The following is a 13622-nucleotide window of genomic DNA, read 5'->3' on the forward strand; positions in this document are numbered from 1 at the left end:
ATCTTCATTTTCTGGCTCCAATTCTCACCATTATCTCAGGCCTTCCAATTACTCAACGGCAAATGACAAGAATGACCAAATTAAAACATCGTATAGCTTAGCAGAAAAGAAGGGAGCAGGAATGAAGATGATTTGGAAAGGCTTTACGATACCTTTGGGCAAGCAGTGAAATCCACATACGTCTTTCTACTTAAAAATGGGTAACGTCAGAGTAAGCTCTGCTTCGTTGCTAGGTATGACGATTGATAAGTTTTAGTTTTTAGCGATATATCTGATTTCGTCAAATTTCACTAAAACCCAATTTGTATATCCCGTAGAATTTGCTATATTGGGATTTTACCTGAATAATTAATTTCTCACACAGATCCAAAGCAACCACAACACACTCACTGCAATGGAATCGTTTTGCTTTCAAAATCTTCTAGTAGTAGGTATTCCTCTCCTTCTTCAGAAACAAAAGATGACCCTTGGCTGGTTTACAATCACATAAGAAATGGAGCAAGATCACCATTTATAAATCAGTGAAATCTGTTAAGCAAGTAATACTGTGAGTCTGTAACAAAGACTATGAAACAGGAGACAGATTTCCAAAAGAGCCTTGAAGGTACAAGTATTCTTTGCCAAGACAGCAGAGAACATGTTTCTTCCATAAATCTCCTGAGTATCAGAAATGTTAGAGGAATATACCCTGAATATAGTAAGCCTAAAATACAAACCTAAAGAGTTGGGTTTCTTTTAAGCCTTCGAATCAGAATTGAAGTTTAAAGGTAAGATTTCTAAGTGTACACACACACACACACACACACACACACGCACACCACGCACACACAGGCATCTGTGGTTTACCTGGTGGGTTCAGGCTTCTTGCTTTGACAGTTGATTAGCAAGAGGTAGTCTTGAGGATCCTCCTGGATGCCGAGGCTTTCTAGGTGTGGTGGTAGGTTAATGAGCTGGTACGGAGGTGGTGCGACAGCAGAGGATGAATCCACCTGGGTGGACGGTGGTGCTGTATTTACAGCTAAAGGTAAATCAGCTGGCGCTTGTAGGGAGCCACCAGGTGGCTTCACAGGATCTGCAACACCAAAACGTAACTATCATCGTCTATCCCATTTTTCTTAAATAAACTACTGGAAGGTGTGGAGATAAACTTTAAACACACAAAAGCATGATAAACCATGACAACGTCAGTTAAAACAAATACTACCTAAACAGCAACATTTATACAGGAAATGATTGGCTCTGGTCAAAGAGATCCGAAGAGTAGGGCTCTTTCTTCCGGAGTCTATAATAAAGCCACGGTTAACTTTGCCTTGAACAGTCTTTAGTTTTAAGGCTACTGGCAATGACCATGTTCTACAATCTTAGCACAGGAGACAGATTTTTTCCACGATAAAAAACAAATTCAGGGGGCCTGAGTGGCTCGGTCAGTTAAGCATCTGACTCTTGGTTTCAGCTCAGGTCATGATCTCGGGCTTCTGGGATGGAGATTTGTGTCGGGCTCTGTGCTCAGCAAGGAGTCTTCTTGAGGATTCTCTCTCTCTCCCTTCTGCCCCTTCCCATCGTTCACTCTTTCTATCTCTATCTCTCAAATAAACCTTTAAAACAAAACAAAAAACCGAAGTGTTTCCTAAGCCAAACCAACTATCCAAGGAGGCCCATCTTATTATGTGGTTATCAACAGGCACAAGGATCACCTCTTTGTCCCATCTTTATTTTGCTGTTCATTCTTTTCTTTCTGCTCCTCAGCAGACTAAGGAGAAATTCTAATTGTGGGATTCATGTTCAGGGAAAGAGCTTTTCTTTAAGACATCTCTTCTTCCCTCAGCCATAGCCTCAAGTACCATTTACTGGATTTCCGTAATATTTTCAAGCAGAAGGGGACAGAAAGTAAAGGAATAATTTTTTAAGCATTTAACAACGTTTTGAGAAGACAAATGAAACTAGTTAAATTGTTTAGAGTGAAGTAATTTGAAAACAAGTTGAAAACCTAGAGATAAAATCTCACTGTAATCATTGACACAATCAAGTAAGTTTTGAAAAGCCCAGAAGAAAAATTCTCTATTAGTCTGGTTAGGAATAGAAGGCTATATATCCAGAAAAAGATCAATGCTCAAATAGGAATATCCAAATTTGTTTACTGTCTATGTCAGAACAGAAAAGCCTGGGTTGAAACTGAGATTTTTTTTACAACAAAACATTCCCTAAAAGACAATAAAAAGTAATAAAGGACTTAATATGTTCTAGCAAATAAAATCAAGTGCAGGTCATCCGGCCTGTTAAATCACCAGGGAGGAGCTCCACATCAGCTCTAGCTTCCCCAGATACTACAGATTAAGTCCATAAGCTTTTGATAATGTTTTTATGTATTTAACTTTAATATCTGTATATACACCCCAGTGAAATTTATGTACTTTGTGTTTGATGACTCTTCTTCCTGGCACAGAAGCTCATAATTGTAAAGCTTGAATAATAATACATAAATATGGTTAAATATGTTTATCTTTATTTGTGGTTCCCCCAAACAAACAAAAGGGCTCAGAACTGCTATGCGTTAGTTTGCCCTACACGCTGTCGATGCTCAACACGGTTTCATTCACCCAGTGCACTCACCGAGCACCTTCTCTATGTCCTGTTGGAAGAGACCAGAGGTACTCCTAAATATTCAAGACCCATTCAACAGAATGTGCAGTGTGGAATTTGCTCCTTGAGAACTATGTGAGCCCGGGGCGCCTGGGTGGCTCAGTGGGTTAAAGCCTCTGCCTTCCGCTCAGGTCATGATCCCAGGATCCTGGGATTAGGCCCCGCATTGGGCTCTCTGCTCGGCAGGGAGCCTGCTTCCTCCTTCCTCTCTCTCTGCCTGCCTCTCTGCCTACTTGTGATCTCTTATCTGTCAAATAAAAATAAATTAAAAGAAAAAAAAAAGAACTATGTGAGCCCATACGAGATGCTAATTAAGTCTAAAGACTTTTTTCTTTTGGAGAGTCTGGCCTGAGTAAGTAGAAGTTGAGCTAATTTCTAATGTTTTTACCTCTGCCCTGCTGCAGGCAACGTTAAGTCTGCACACAAGCTCATCTAATAAAATCTAACACTTTATGCCAGGAGTTTATTAGTTAATTCTTCCTTATTTAGGATAGGTGAGAAAAGAATAATATTTTGGGGGGGACATTTATATGACATAATGCCATAAGTTCAGTGGGAACTCATAAATATTTCACTGTGTCTATCAGATGATTATAAATAGTGCATATAACACACTCTATGAAATAATGATTTACTGTCTGACTCAATTACAAATCTAAAAAATGTATTTAAGGGGATTTTTAAAGGCCATAGATTAACCAGTGAGTCAGTAAATCCTTGTAGATTATTTATCTTTTAAGGAAGAGCTTTCAGAAAAATATATACAATACTGGAGAGAAAAAAAAAAGAGCAGAGTGGTCAGCCTGTAGGATACAGGCTGTATCCTGTAGGATCCTACAGCCTGTAGGATACACTTACTGGATCCTACAGGCTGTATTCACAAATAGATTTTACATACGTCTCCTTTTTGTACCATACAGGTATGGTAAAATTATATAACCCCATTCAATTTTTAGTTCTGACCAAAACAAAATGAAATTCAACACTGGAAATACATCACTACATAAAACAGTATGAGATTTTTAATCTTCCAGTATAACTCCTTAAGTAAGTTTTCCAGGTGGCTGTTTTTATAGATACACTTTTCCTTTACATTTTGTTTTTAAATTTGATAGCTGTACACTAAGTGAACTGAGTGATTCATCTTAGGTAGGAAAAGAATCACCCAGCCAGGCAATCACATTTGTCTGACCTTGTTTTATTAACACAACAGCACCATCTCATTTTTAACCTTCCATTTCTCCCACCTATGAATGACTAAAGATTTTTTAATCCTCTTTATAGATGCAAGATCTTCTCAATTTCTGGAAAAAAGAAAAAAACACTAGGAGTCAAAGGTTCCTTTTTTTTTTTTTTGCCCTTTGTTAGTGATTTCTTGAAATTAATATAGATATGGTATACAATACGCATTATTTTAAAAAATTCTTTTATTTGTCCCTATTTCTGCTATTTGGAGCTCATTCCTCAAAAACACAGATGAATTCAGTTGCATTTAACACTGAGAGAGTGCTTTATCAATGAATATATTTTACAGTTTATTTTTCTATTTTGTGACTCATAGACCTTTATGCGATTTCCACTTCCATGCTATTACATGTCCTCACACAGTGAAGGCAGTGGGGCAGAGCTTCATATATTTCTTTTAAATTTTAGTTAACATATAGTATAATATTGGTTTCTAGAGTACAGTTCAGTGATTCATCATTTACATACAACAATAAATGCCCTCTTTAAAACCTACCACTCATTTAGCCCACCCCCAACCAACCTTCCTCCATTACCCCTCAGTTTGTTCTCTACCATTAAGAGTCTCTTATGGTCTGTTTCCCTCTCTCCCTCCCCCCACCTTCCATATGTTCATCTGTTTTCTTCCAGTGAGATCATATGGTATTTGTCTTTCTCTGCGTGACTTGTTTCATTTACTATAATACACTCTAAGAGCTCCATCCAAAAATATAATATCTTGATCACAATATGGGAAAGCTTACATCTAATTCTAGTGAGAACTTCCATTATGTTTACCAGCACACTCCCAAAAGAAAAGACCTGCACAAAGCCATGAAAAGCAAGCCCAATCATTCCAAACAACATGGTATACAAAGGGCTTTAAAAGAGAAGGGAACACTGCTCTACCACTTTGCCTCAGATAATGCCCTGCCTTCAAAGTTTTCATCTTAGGGGTTATTTTCTCATATTAATATTACTCCTATTACTCAGCTCTGCATATTTTTATGCAAGCATTGCAGTGTGTCTAAATATTCCTTAATATAAAATTTCTGGTGAAGATTAACCAACTGGTCAGAAAAAAGAAACTTCTATTCCACTATATAAAGATGTGATTTGCCTCGTTCTACTTGACAAGTAGTGGAATAGCCACGTTTGCTGCTTTCTGCCTCACCTAGGTTTCTAACTTACTGCTCTAAGTAATGCGGGTATCAAGTTTCTGAGAACCAAATATCAGTTTACGGTTTGCTTATGTGTGTAAAATTATTCCCTGTCTCTTAATTCAAAAGGCATGGGGAGTATAATCTGCATCCGTTAAAGGCCTAATAAGCTGCTAGAGCAAATTCTTAATTGAATTTTACTAAGAAAGCTAGTAAGTACTGGTAAAGTAAGTCTTAACCAGCTTTCAGTGAAGAGAAGAAGCACATTATCATGTGAGGAGAACCACAAATAATAAGTTGGTCCTCATGATCCCTGGCTTAATGCACAGTTTTATCCTATTCGGAACCATAATGCTGTGGTGTTAGTGTCCCTCACAGGAGTTGGGGTGTCTACCTAATGCCTCTAAAGATTCAAAATAATACATCTGCACACACATAAACAGACATATACAAACACACCAAAAAGCATAAGCCCAGGGAAGCAACCTGATTCTTTCTCATTGGTAAGGAGACCATTTCAAGGTCAATGTGACAGGTTCTCTGATTTTATGACTACTGCCATACTGTATCTAGCATGTGGTGATAAAACTGAGGTGGTGCTCATGTCCTTGTCAGGAGACCAGATGAGATCCTTCTGTCTCAAGATGGGCTACATTTGCTGTTGGGATATTTTTTGGTTTCTACTACAAAAATTTTACCTTTATGTTCACAATTAAAGATAAAGAGGTCAGGGTTACTCTGTTTCTAGTAATTACTAGTTTACCTGGTCTGTTGTAGAATTTCTTTTTTTGTCAAGAGAAGCATTTTGACTGGCTATATGTCTAATTATTTTGATTGGATCTATCTCTAGCAATACAGATACTTAGCAAATAAGAGTCTATGCATGAAGAGTATGCACTATCATCCATGCTCAAGTAACCATCTTCTCATTTCTGAGTACACCATTTCTCATAGAAGAACATTTTGTAAAGGTAAATCTAACAAATGGATACAAACAAGAAAGAGCAGTAGTTGCAATTTTCAGTGAAGCAACCTGCAATTTCTTCAACTTATTTAATTAAAAATTGAAGATCTTTAATCATAGTCCAATCTATTTAAAGTATTTGAACAGAATTTTTTTTTTACTTGTCATGATTATCTCCTTAACAAATATCCTGAGGAGACTTTAAAAATAAACCTTTAGGAAGTACTGAAAATGCCTTAATTCTTATCCAGAAGTATCATGGCATCAGAATCACTTTTTTAGAGTTCTAGGTACCTGAGCCACATCTTAGGAGAATGAATGAATCAGTATCTCAATAGCTTGAAAATGTGTAAGAAAACAAAAACCGAATAAACACTCTGGTTGAACTGGTCCTCAGGAGAATACAAATTAAAACACAGAATGAGATACTACTACACATTCACTAGAACTGCTAAAAGCAATGATTGATGATACCAAATGTAGGTGAGAAGATAGTGTAACTGGAAGTCTCCTACACCGCTGATAGGAAAGCAACAAGTACATGACCTAAGATGGAGCGATTCCGCCCATGGGTACACACCCACAAGAACCAAGGGTTCATGCCCCTCAGAAGGTACACACATACACACACACACACACGGCACAACTGACAATAGCTTTATTTATATTAAAACGTAGAAACAACCCAAATGTCCATCAACATTCAGACAGGTCCATAATTTGTGATCCGTTCATACAACGGAATGCTACAGAAGAGGATGAAGGACTCCCACTACCATGCTACATGGATGAATCTCACGGACTTCTACTGGAAAAAAGCCAGATTCAATGGTTTTATTTATATGAAGTTAATAAATAAGCAGAACTAATCTATGGTTATAAAAGCAAAATCATAGTTATATTTGGGCTTTTCCCCTCTGTTTTTACTGGGAAAAAGAATGATAAAGCTTTCCAGGTGGCTGGAAATGTTCTACCTCCAGATCTGAGCAGCAGTTACATTGATTTCTATTTCTATATGTAGACACAGATAGATATATAAAACTATGAACTGTATACTTAAGATCGGTACCTTCCACAATAGTAAGTTACACATGAGTAAACAAGTCAATAAAAAGAAACGTAAAAGTTCTCTAAGAAGCACTGCTTTATAGGAAAGGGAGCATATATATATTCTTTTTTTTTAAAAGATTTTATTTATTCATTTGACAGAGATAGATCACAAGTAGGCAGAGAGGCAGGCAGAGAGAGAGAGAGAGAGGGAAGCAGGCTGCCCGTTGAGCAGAGAGCCCAACGCGGGACTCGATCCCAGGACCCCGAGATCATGACCCGAGCCAAAGGCAGCGGCTCAACCCACTGAGCCACCCAGGTGCCCCAGCATATGTATATATTTTTTTTTCCAATTTATTTATTTTCAGAAAAACAGTATTCATTATTTTTTCACCACACCCAGTGCTCCATGCAAGCCGTGTCCTCTATAATACCCACCACCTGGTACCCCAACCTCCCACCCCCCCCGCCACTTAGCATATGTATATTCTTATGTTAGTTTTCTAAAGGGAAGAATACCAAATGGAGAATATCACTATTTTTTAAAGCTACTATTAGATCTGGGCATTTTGAAAAAGCAACTCAACTGACTGATAAAAGGCAACTTTCTGATCTTGCACCCTGAAATTAGACCAGGAGCCTTTGCACCAAGCCTGTAAGCTGTTTAGAGACGTTAGGCTGTGTTTCCTGGTACTTGTGGAGCAGATTTAACAGCTTCCACCTTGGTGTAGAAACAAAAATAAATCTGCACATTTCCAAGAAAAACAAAAGAAATTCATCTCTACCCTCAAATCGCTAAATAAAAGCATTCATAGGAACTGCACATAGTTCAATGAGCTAGAATTTAAAAACAGATTCAGCTTGCCAGCATTCTGAGTATTCAATAATAGCAGTGGTCACCTGGGGCAGCGGAAATAACATGGTAACGATATTTTGAGAGGTTCCTGGAATCAAAACACGGGTCAGATTTTTCCCCTTTCCCTTTGTTTTCAGCAAAAACTAGTTATTCTCACAGGGACCATGGATAGTTATTTTCTCAGACTATAATATCCAAGCATAGGATATTTCTTCCCACATCTAGCCTGACACGATTAGAGTGAAAAATGGTTTGATGTCATTAGTTTTAAGCCAAGAGTAAGAGCATACTCAGCTCTGAAATGGGAAGAGCACAGGACTCCAGGGACAGATCTAAGTAAAAACAAAAACACCTTTTATTTAGTGATTGGTGGTGAGATCTATTTGGAAGCAAGAAAATATAAAGCAGTGGTAAAGTAAATGGAAGAACACAGACATTTTGATATTTATCTTGTCACAGTAAATTGTATGAACGTGATCACAAAGGATAATAACAGTTCTCTGCAGTTTAGGATTTGATACAAATCTTTAAATGTGTGGATTTTTTTTTAAAAAAGGCATCCAGCAAAGTCAGCTACTACAAATGAATACAGAAATAGAGTGGTTAGCTTTAAAGCCTTTTTGCAGTTTTGCTACTAGGCATGAAAAATCAAAATTATAGAGTAAGATACTTTTGTGGCTCCTTGATACTTACAATGAAGGACTGTTCATCTTTCACTGATTTATGGCTTACTGATTTATTTACAACTTTATGATTTATGAGGAGCTCAAGTCTTCAACAACAGAGTAAGACATTTCTAACTGTGGCTATCTGGGAGAAGGCCAGGATGAACTTGTAAAAAATCTATATTGCAGAATTTCAAAAACAAATGCAGCTGCATTTAGATATAACTCATAAATTACATTTAGAAAGCACTAGCAAATTGAAGTCCTTAGTGGCTTTTTTTTAATGAAGAGATAAAAAATGAGTTATGATTAGCACAGCTGTTCTTGGTAACCAACTCATTATGTATATCAAATGTGACTAATAATACTATTAATTTTCTTACAACCTTCCCCTTTATTGATATTGTGAAGATAAAATATTCACAAATTGAGAGTTTCATTCAAGGCAATTGTACTTTATCTGTTTTAAAAGGATTTGGGAGTTTGCCCCCCTCCCTGTATCAGTTAAGTTTATTAAGTGAAAAACAGACATTGTGACTGATTCTGACTACTAATATCAATGAAAATTTTCCACTAAGTACAAAATAAAGTGCTTAGTATGTTATCAGCTACAGTCACAGAACCATTTAAAACTACCTAGGCTTTTCATGACCTTCTTAAGACAAAATTAGCTATCTGTGCTTATTTCTTTCCTCTTTACCAGGACACTTATCTACCAATATTACAATTCCTACAGAATCAGCCTGTCTCTATTAGACAGACTGTAAGCTCTATGAGGGCAAGAACTGTATTAACACAGTCCTATAGTATCACACTTTAATGTATGTATATAATCATACTTACATAGTAAAGTATGATTATACACTACACACACACACACAATGTATCTTGCACTCGTTAACTGTAATGAATTATTCTGATATGAATCCTTCCCCACTAGATACTTACTCAGTTCTAAGTTTGTAATGATTGCCATCTGTCTCCCTAACTAGTCACCTAATAATGTGTAGGTTAAACGAATGTCCAAAGCCTAGTAGAGTGCTGGCAAAGGCAACAATTTGGTAAATTAATGAATCAATTTTCTAAAGCAGACAAAACTTTCCTTTTTCCCAGAGATTACCGGATGTTCATCAAACTCTCAGATGATAAGAATCATTCTAAGGTGGACAAATGGATCAGACTTCATGCCTTCAAACTCACAGAATTAATCTCAGATACTTGTGCGTTTGAAATTCTTATTTGGGGAGGGGGGGGGTCTCAAATCCACCCACTCCTAAATGGGCTTCCAAAAATTAGACGACTTTTTTTTTTTAAGATTTTATTTATTTATTTGACAGACAGAGATCACAAGTAAGCAGAGAGGCAGAGAGAGAGGAAGGGAAGCAGGTTCCCTGCTGAGCAGAGAGCCTGATACGGGGCTCAAACTCAGGACCCTAGGACCATGACAGAGCCAAAGGCAGAGGCTTTAACTCACTGAGCCACCCAGGCACGCAGACCTATTTCTTGACTGAAGAATGTATCTCCTCTAGGAGGGTCTCTCATTTCCTTTGCTAATTATATTTAGGAGAATTATACAGAAAACAAAGAGTGATGGAAGAACACTTACTAAAGTCTTTTAGATCAACTGAATCCATACAGGCAACTGATAAGGACAGAAGTCTATTTTTATGTCACTAAAAACAAAATCTAAACTGAAAAGGTAGCAGGCAAAAGAACATCATCAACTCAAAGAGTATACAATGACTTAAATTATTTTAACTGAAAATCCATCATATCATGAAACTGATGTAGCATCTTAATCCAAAAATTACCATTACTGAGTGGTCATTAAGTAACCACTAGAGAGCTATCTCATTTGTGACTTCAACTTTAAAATCCTCCTCTGTACTCAAACATAGACTATATATTCAAGAAGAAAGGAAAGGAGTTTAACTAGAGTTAGAAATAATACCCCCATGCCCACTTAAAATGTGAACATACTTAGTACTTCACAAAAACCACTGAAGCCTTAATTCCACACATGAAACAATTTCTTGAGGCTTTTAATCACGAGAGCTCAGTTGAAAAGCTCTAGCTCATTAGCCACCTCCTGTCTACACTGGATGCCTCCTTTCCTGTCTCAGTGCTGCCCCCTCAGGCTTCTGGATTCCCTCACCGAGGGGTTTCCCCACCCCGCCGGGCCAATCCCAGTCCTGGAAGGCTCCTTCTTGCAAGCTGCCCACTGGCCAGAAAGGAAGCAGCAGGCTGACCTGAGCTAATTAGAGATGATTGCTCTTGCACTTCATCCAAAACTTGATGTGGATTGTTGATGCAATTTTTCCAGCCCTCACCAAGCCTCCAGCTCTCCTAAATATAGATCTATGGAAATGTACACTGTAATGTGAATATAACCATGAAGATGGTAAGGTCAAAGACCTCAGGCCACCTTTCTTTCTGATTTTTGGCTTTATGAACCTAAATGCGTGTTGGAGTCCCCTAGATAGGTGTTCGTTATAAAAGGAAGAGAAGCAGAGAAGTGGACAGGGAAGAAGTGGTCAGGACAGCTATATAAAAGCACCTGAAGAGGAATTCCACCTGTAAGATTTTTCATGAGACCTCTACCCACTCAGCTCTTCCCAGGACAGGCACTCCAAATCTCAGCTCCTCAAGGAACTCTCCCCCTGCCTTTATCATTCACAGCCCCCTGCTCCAGTCCTGTAGAATGTTCCACCTCTGGGTCCTTGCTCTCCCTTGCCCCTAAGTCTAGGGGGTTCTGTAGTTCTTTCTTCACTACCGTAGAAATACTACTTCCTTCAAAAGCCTGTAGTTTACCTGAGAAGCTTTCCTCTACTACATCTTACCCAAACCTTGAGCTCCCTCTCCCTCCATGCTCTAAAAATAGATACCTAAAAAGGAGATATCCTAAAAAGGATACCTCTGTGTTAAGCAAACTCATCTGTTACTTGTCCATCATGTTTTGTGACTGTCACTTGTTTTTCATATGCACTGATAATCATCTTGACTCTTTCCTAACTTCATAATCCAACACAGTTTTTAAGATAACAACTAAAGTATAGAGTCACATGAAAATGATGTTTTTAATAGGTGAAAAATAGTCAAATGTCAGCAGTGCTATAAGGTTCAACCTGATATATACAGAATCAAGGAATGCTCTTAAGTAAATATGTTATCTTTTTCAAGACATTTATTTAGACATTGCCTCACAATGGTTAAGTCTCCTTAAATCCTAGAAAAAATTTCTCCCCAAACTGATTAAAGACTTTAGTACTTTTTTTTCACATGTTGTTTGTTAGCTATTATAAAAAAAAAAGCAATATTTTTTGTGTAATTGAAATAACAAAGAATTTCATAACAGTTCTAAAAATGCAGTAATAAAGGAGAACTCAGGTTGAATAATAAAATCTTGAGCTTACCTTCTTCTGTAGGATTAAACCCACAGATGTCACAAATACAACGAACCCACTTATTCATCTCTTCCTCACTGTCTGCTACCAAGTAGAATATTCGGTCAATGGTGTTGATATCAAAAATGTAGCTGTTTTCAAACTCTTTTTTATTAAATGTCAACCCAGCATCAACTTGCTGACATAAGTTTAAATCAATAATACGGATAGGCTTCTTGGCATGATCATTTTTGTAATATTCCAAGACATCTGGATCTCCAGTTAAGCGACCACTGCGTAACACAAACCATCTCCTCTTCCATGCCTAGGAACAAAACAAAAATATCCATCTAGTATTAGTTTGACAGAAGTTTTTCAAGAGAGTGCACACATATCAGACTAATTTTACAAAGGCGTTGTCTAGAGAAAGTCACATACATTTTCTTTGTTTCGACAGAATAATCCACCACTCCAGCAAAATTTCCTGATGCCCCAATTAACTTAATAATGTGTCTATATACACATATTTTATGTACTATTAGACCTTTTAATAGAAGAGTGAAAGACAATGATTGATATCAGAAGATATTACATTGATATGTAATATCAAATCAACAAGAAAGACTTAGTTTTTACTAAATATAAAAAAGCCATGGTTTCAACAAATGGAACCAAAGTGGATATCCACATGTAACAGAATGAAGTTGGAATCTTTACATCATACAAAAATTAACTGAAAATGGATCAAAGACCTAAAGGTAGGAGCTAAGACTATAAAACTCTTAGAAGAAAACAGGGAAAAGCTTCACAGCTATGACACTAAGAGTGCAGAAGAAACACAAAGGAAAAAATAAGTGTACATCACAATTTAAAACTTAACAAACTGAAGGACTTGATCAAAGAGTGAAAAGCTAACTCACAGAATGAGAAAAAATATCTACAAATAATTTATCTGATAAAAAAATTAACATCTAGAATATATAAAGAATTCCTACAACTTGGTAACAACAAAAACAAATAATCCAATTTAAAAATGGGCAAAGGATTTGAACAGATTCTCCAAAGATAAATAAATGACCAAAAAGCACATGAAAAGATGCTCAACATCACTATCATTAGAGAAATGCAAATTGAAACCACAATGAGATGCAACTTCACATACATTAGAATGTCCGTTATCAAGAAAGCAGAAAATAACAAGTGTTGGCCACAGTGGCAGAAACTGGAACCACTGTGCATTGCTGATGGGAATGCAAAATGGTGTAACTGGTATGGAAAACGGTATGGCAGTTCCTCCAAAGATTTCAGTTGAAAGTAAATATTTAAGAGAATTGGAAGTAAGGTCTCAAACAGGTATTTGTATGCCCATGTTTATAGTAGCATTATTCACAACATTCAAAAGCTAGAAGCAACCCAAGTGTCCACTGTTGAATGAAGAAATGAATAACATGTGGTATATACATATAATGGAATATTATTCAAGTCTTAAAAGGGAATAAAAATCCAACACATTCTATAACATGGATGAATCTTATAACATGGATGAATCTTGAGATGTGAAATAAGCCAGTCACTAAAGGACAAAAAACTGCATGAAAATAAATGAAATATGTGATAAGTGAATTAGCCTGTCACTAACGGACAAAAAACTGTATATGACCACTTATATGAGGTACCTATTGG

General features: G+C 37.0%; 1 protein-coding gene across 5 annotated transcripts in view; it reads right to left on the bottom strand.

Moving 5' to 3' along the window:
- GAB1 (GRB2 associated binding protein 1) overlaps positions 1-13622 on the bottom strand; it is a 126614-nt gene that overhangs the window by 35604 nt on the left and 77388 nt on the right. For 3 of the 5 annotated variants that reach the window (XM_044224957.1, XM_044224955.1, XM_044224959.1), the window contains exons 2-4: positions 11970-12264; positions 847-1072; positions 391-471 (exon numbers count right to left, since the gene is read on the bottom strand). In XM_044224957.1, the coding sequence (XP_044080892.1) occupies positions 391-471; positions 847-1072; positions 11970-12264 (602 nt within the window). The remainder of the gene's footprint in view (positions 1-390; positions 472-846; positions 1073-11969; positions 12265-13622) is intronic. The other 2 variants (XM_044224958.1, XM_044224956.1) reach the window with 1 other exon arrangement.

This window comes from Neovison vison, chromosome 11, assembly GCF_020171115.1.
Source record: "Neovison vison isolate M4711 chromosome 11, ASM_NN_V1, whole genome shotgun sequence".
Taxonomy (NCBI): Eukaryota; Metazoa; Chordata; class Mammalia; order Carnivora; family Mustelidae; genus Neogale; species Neogale vison.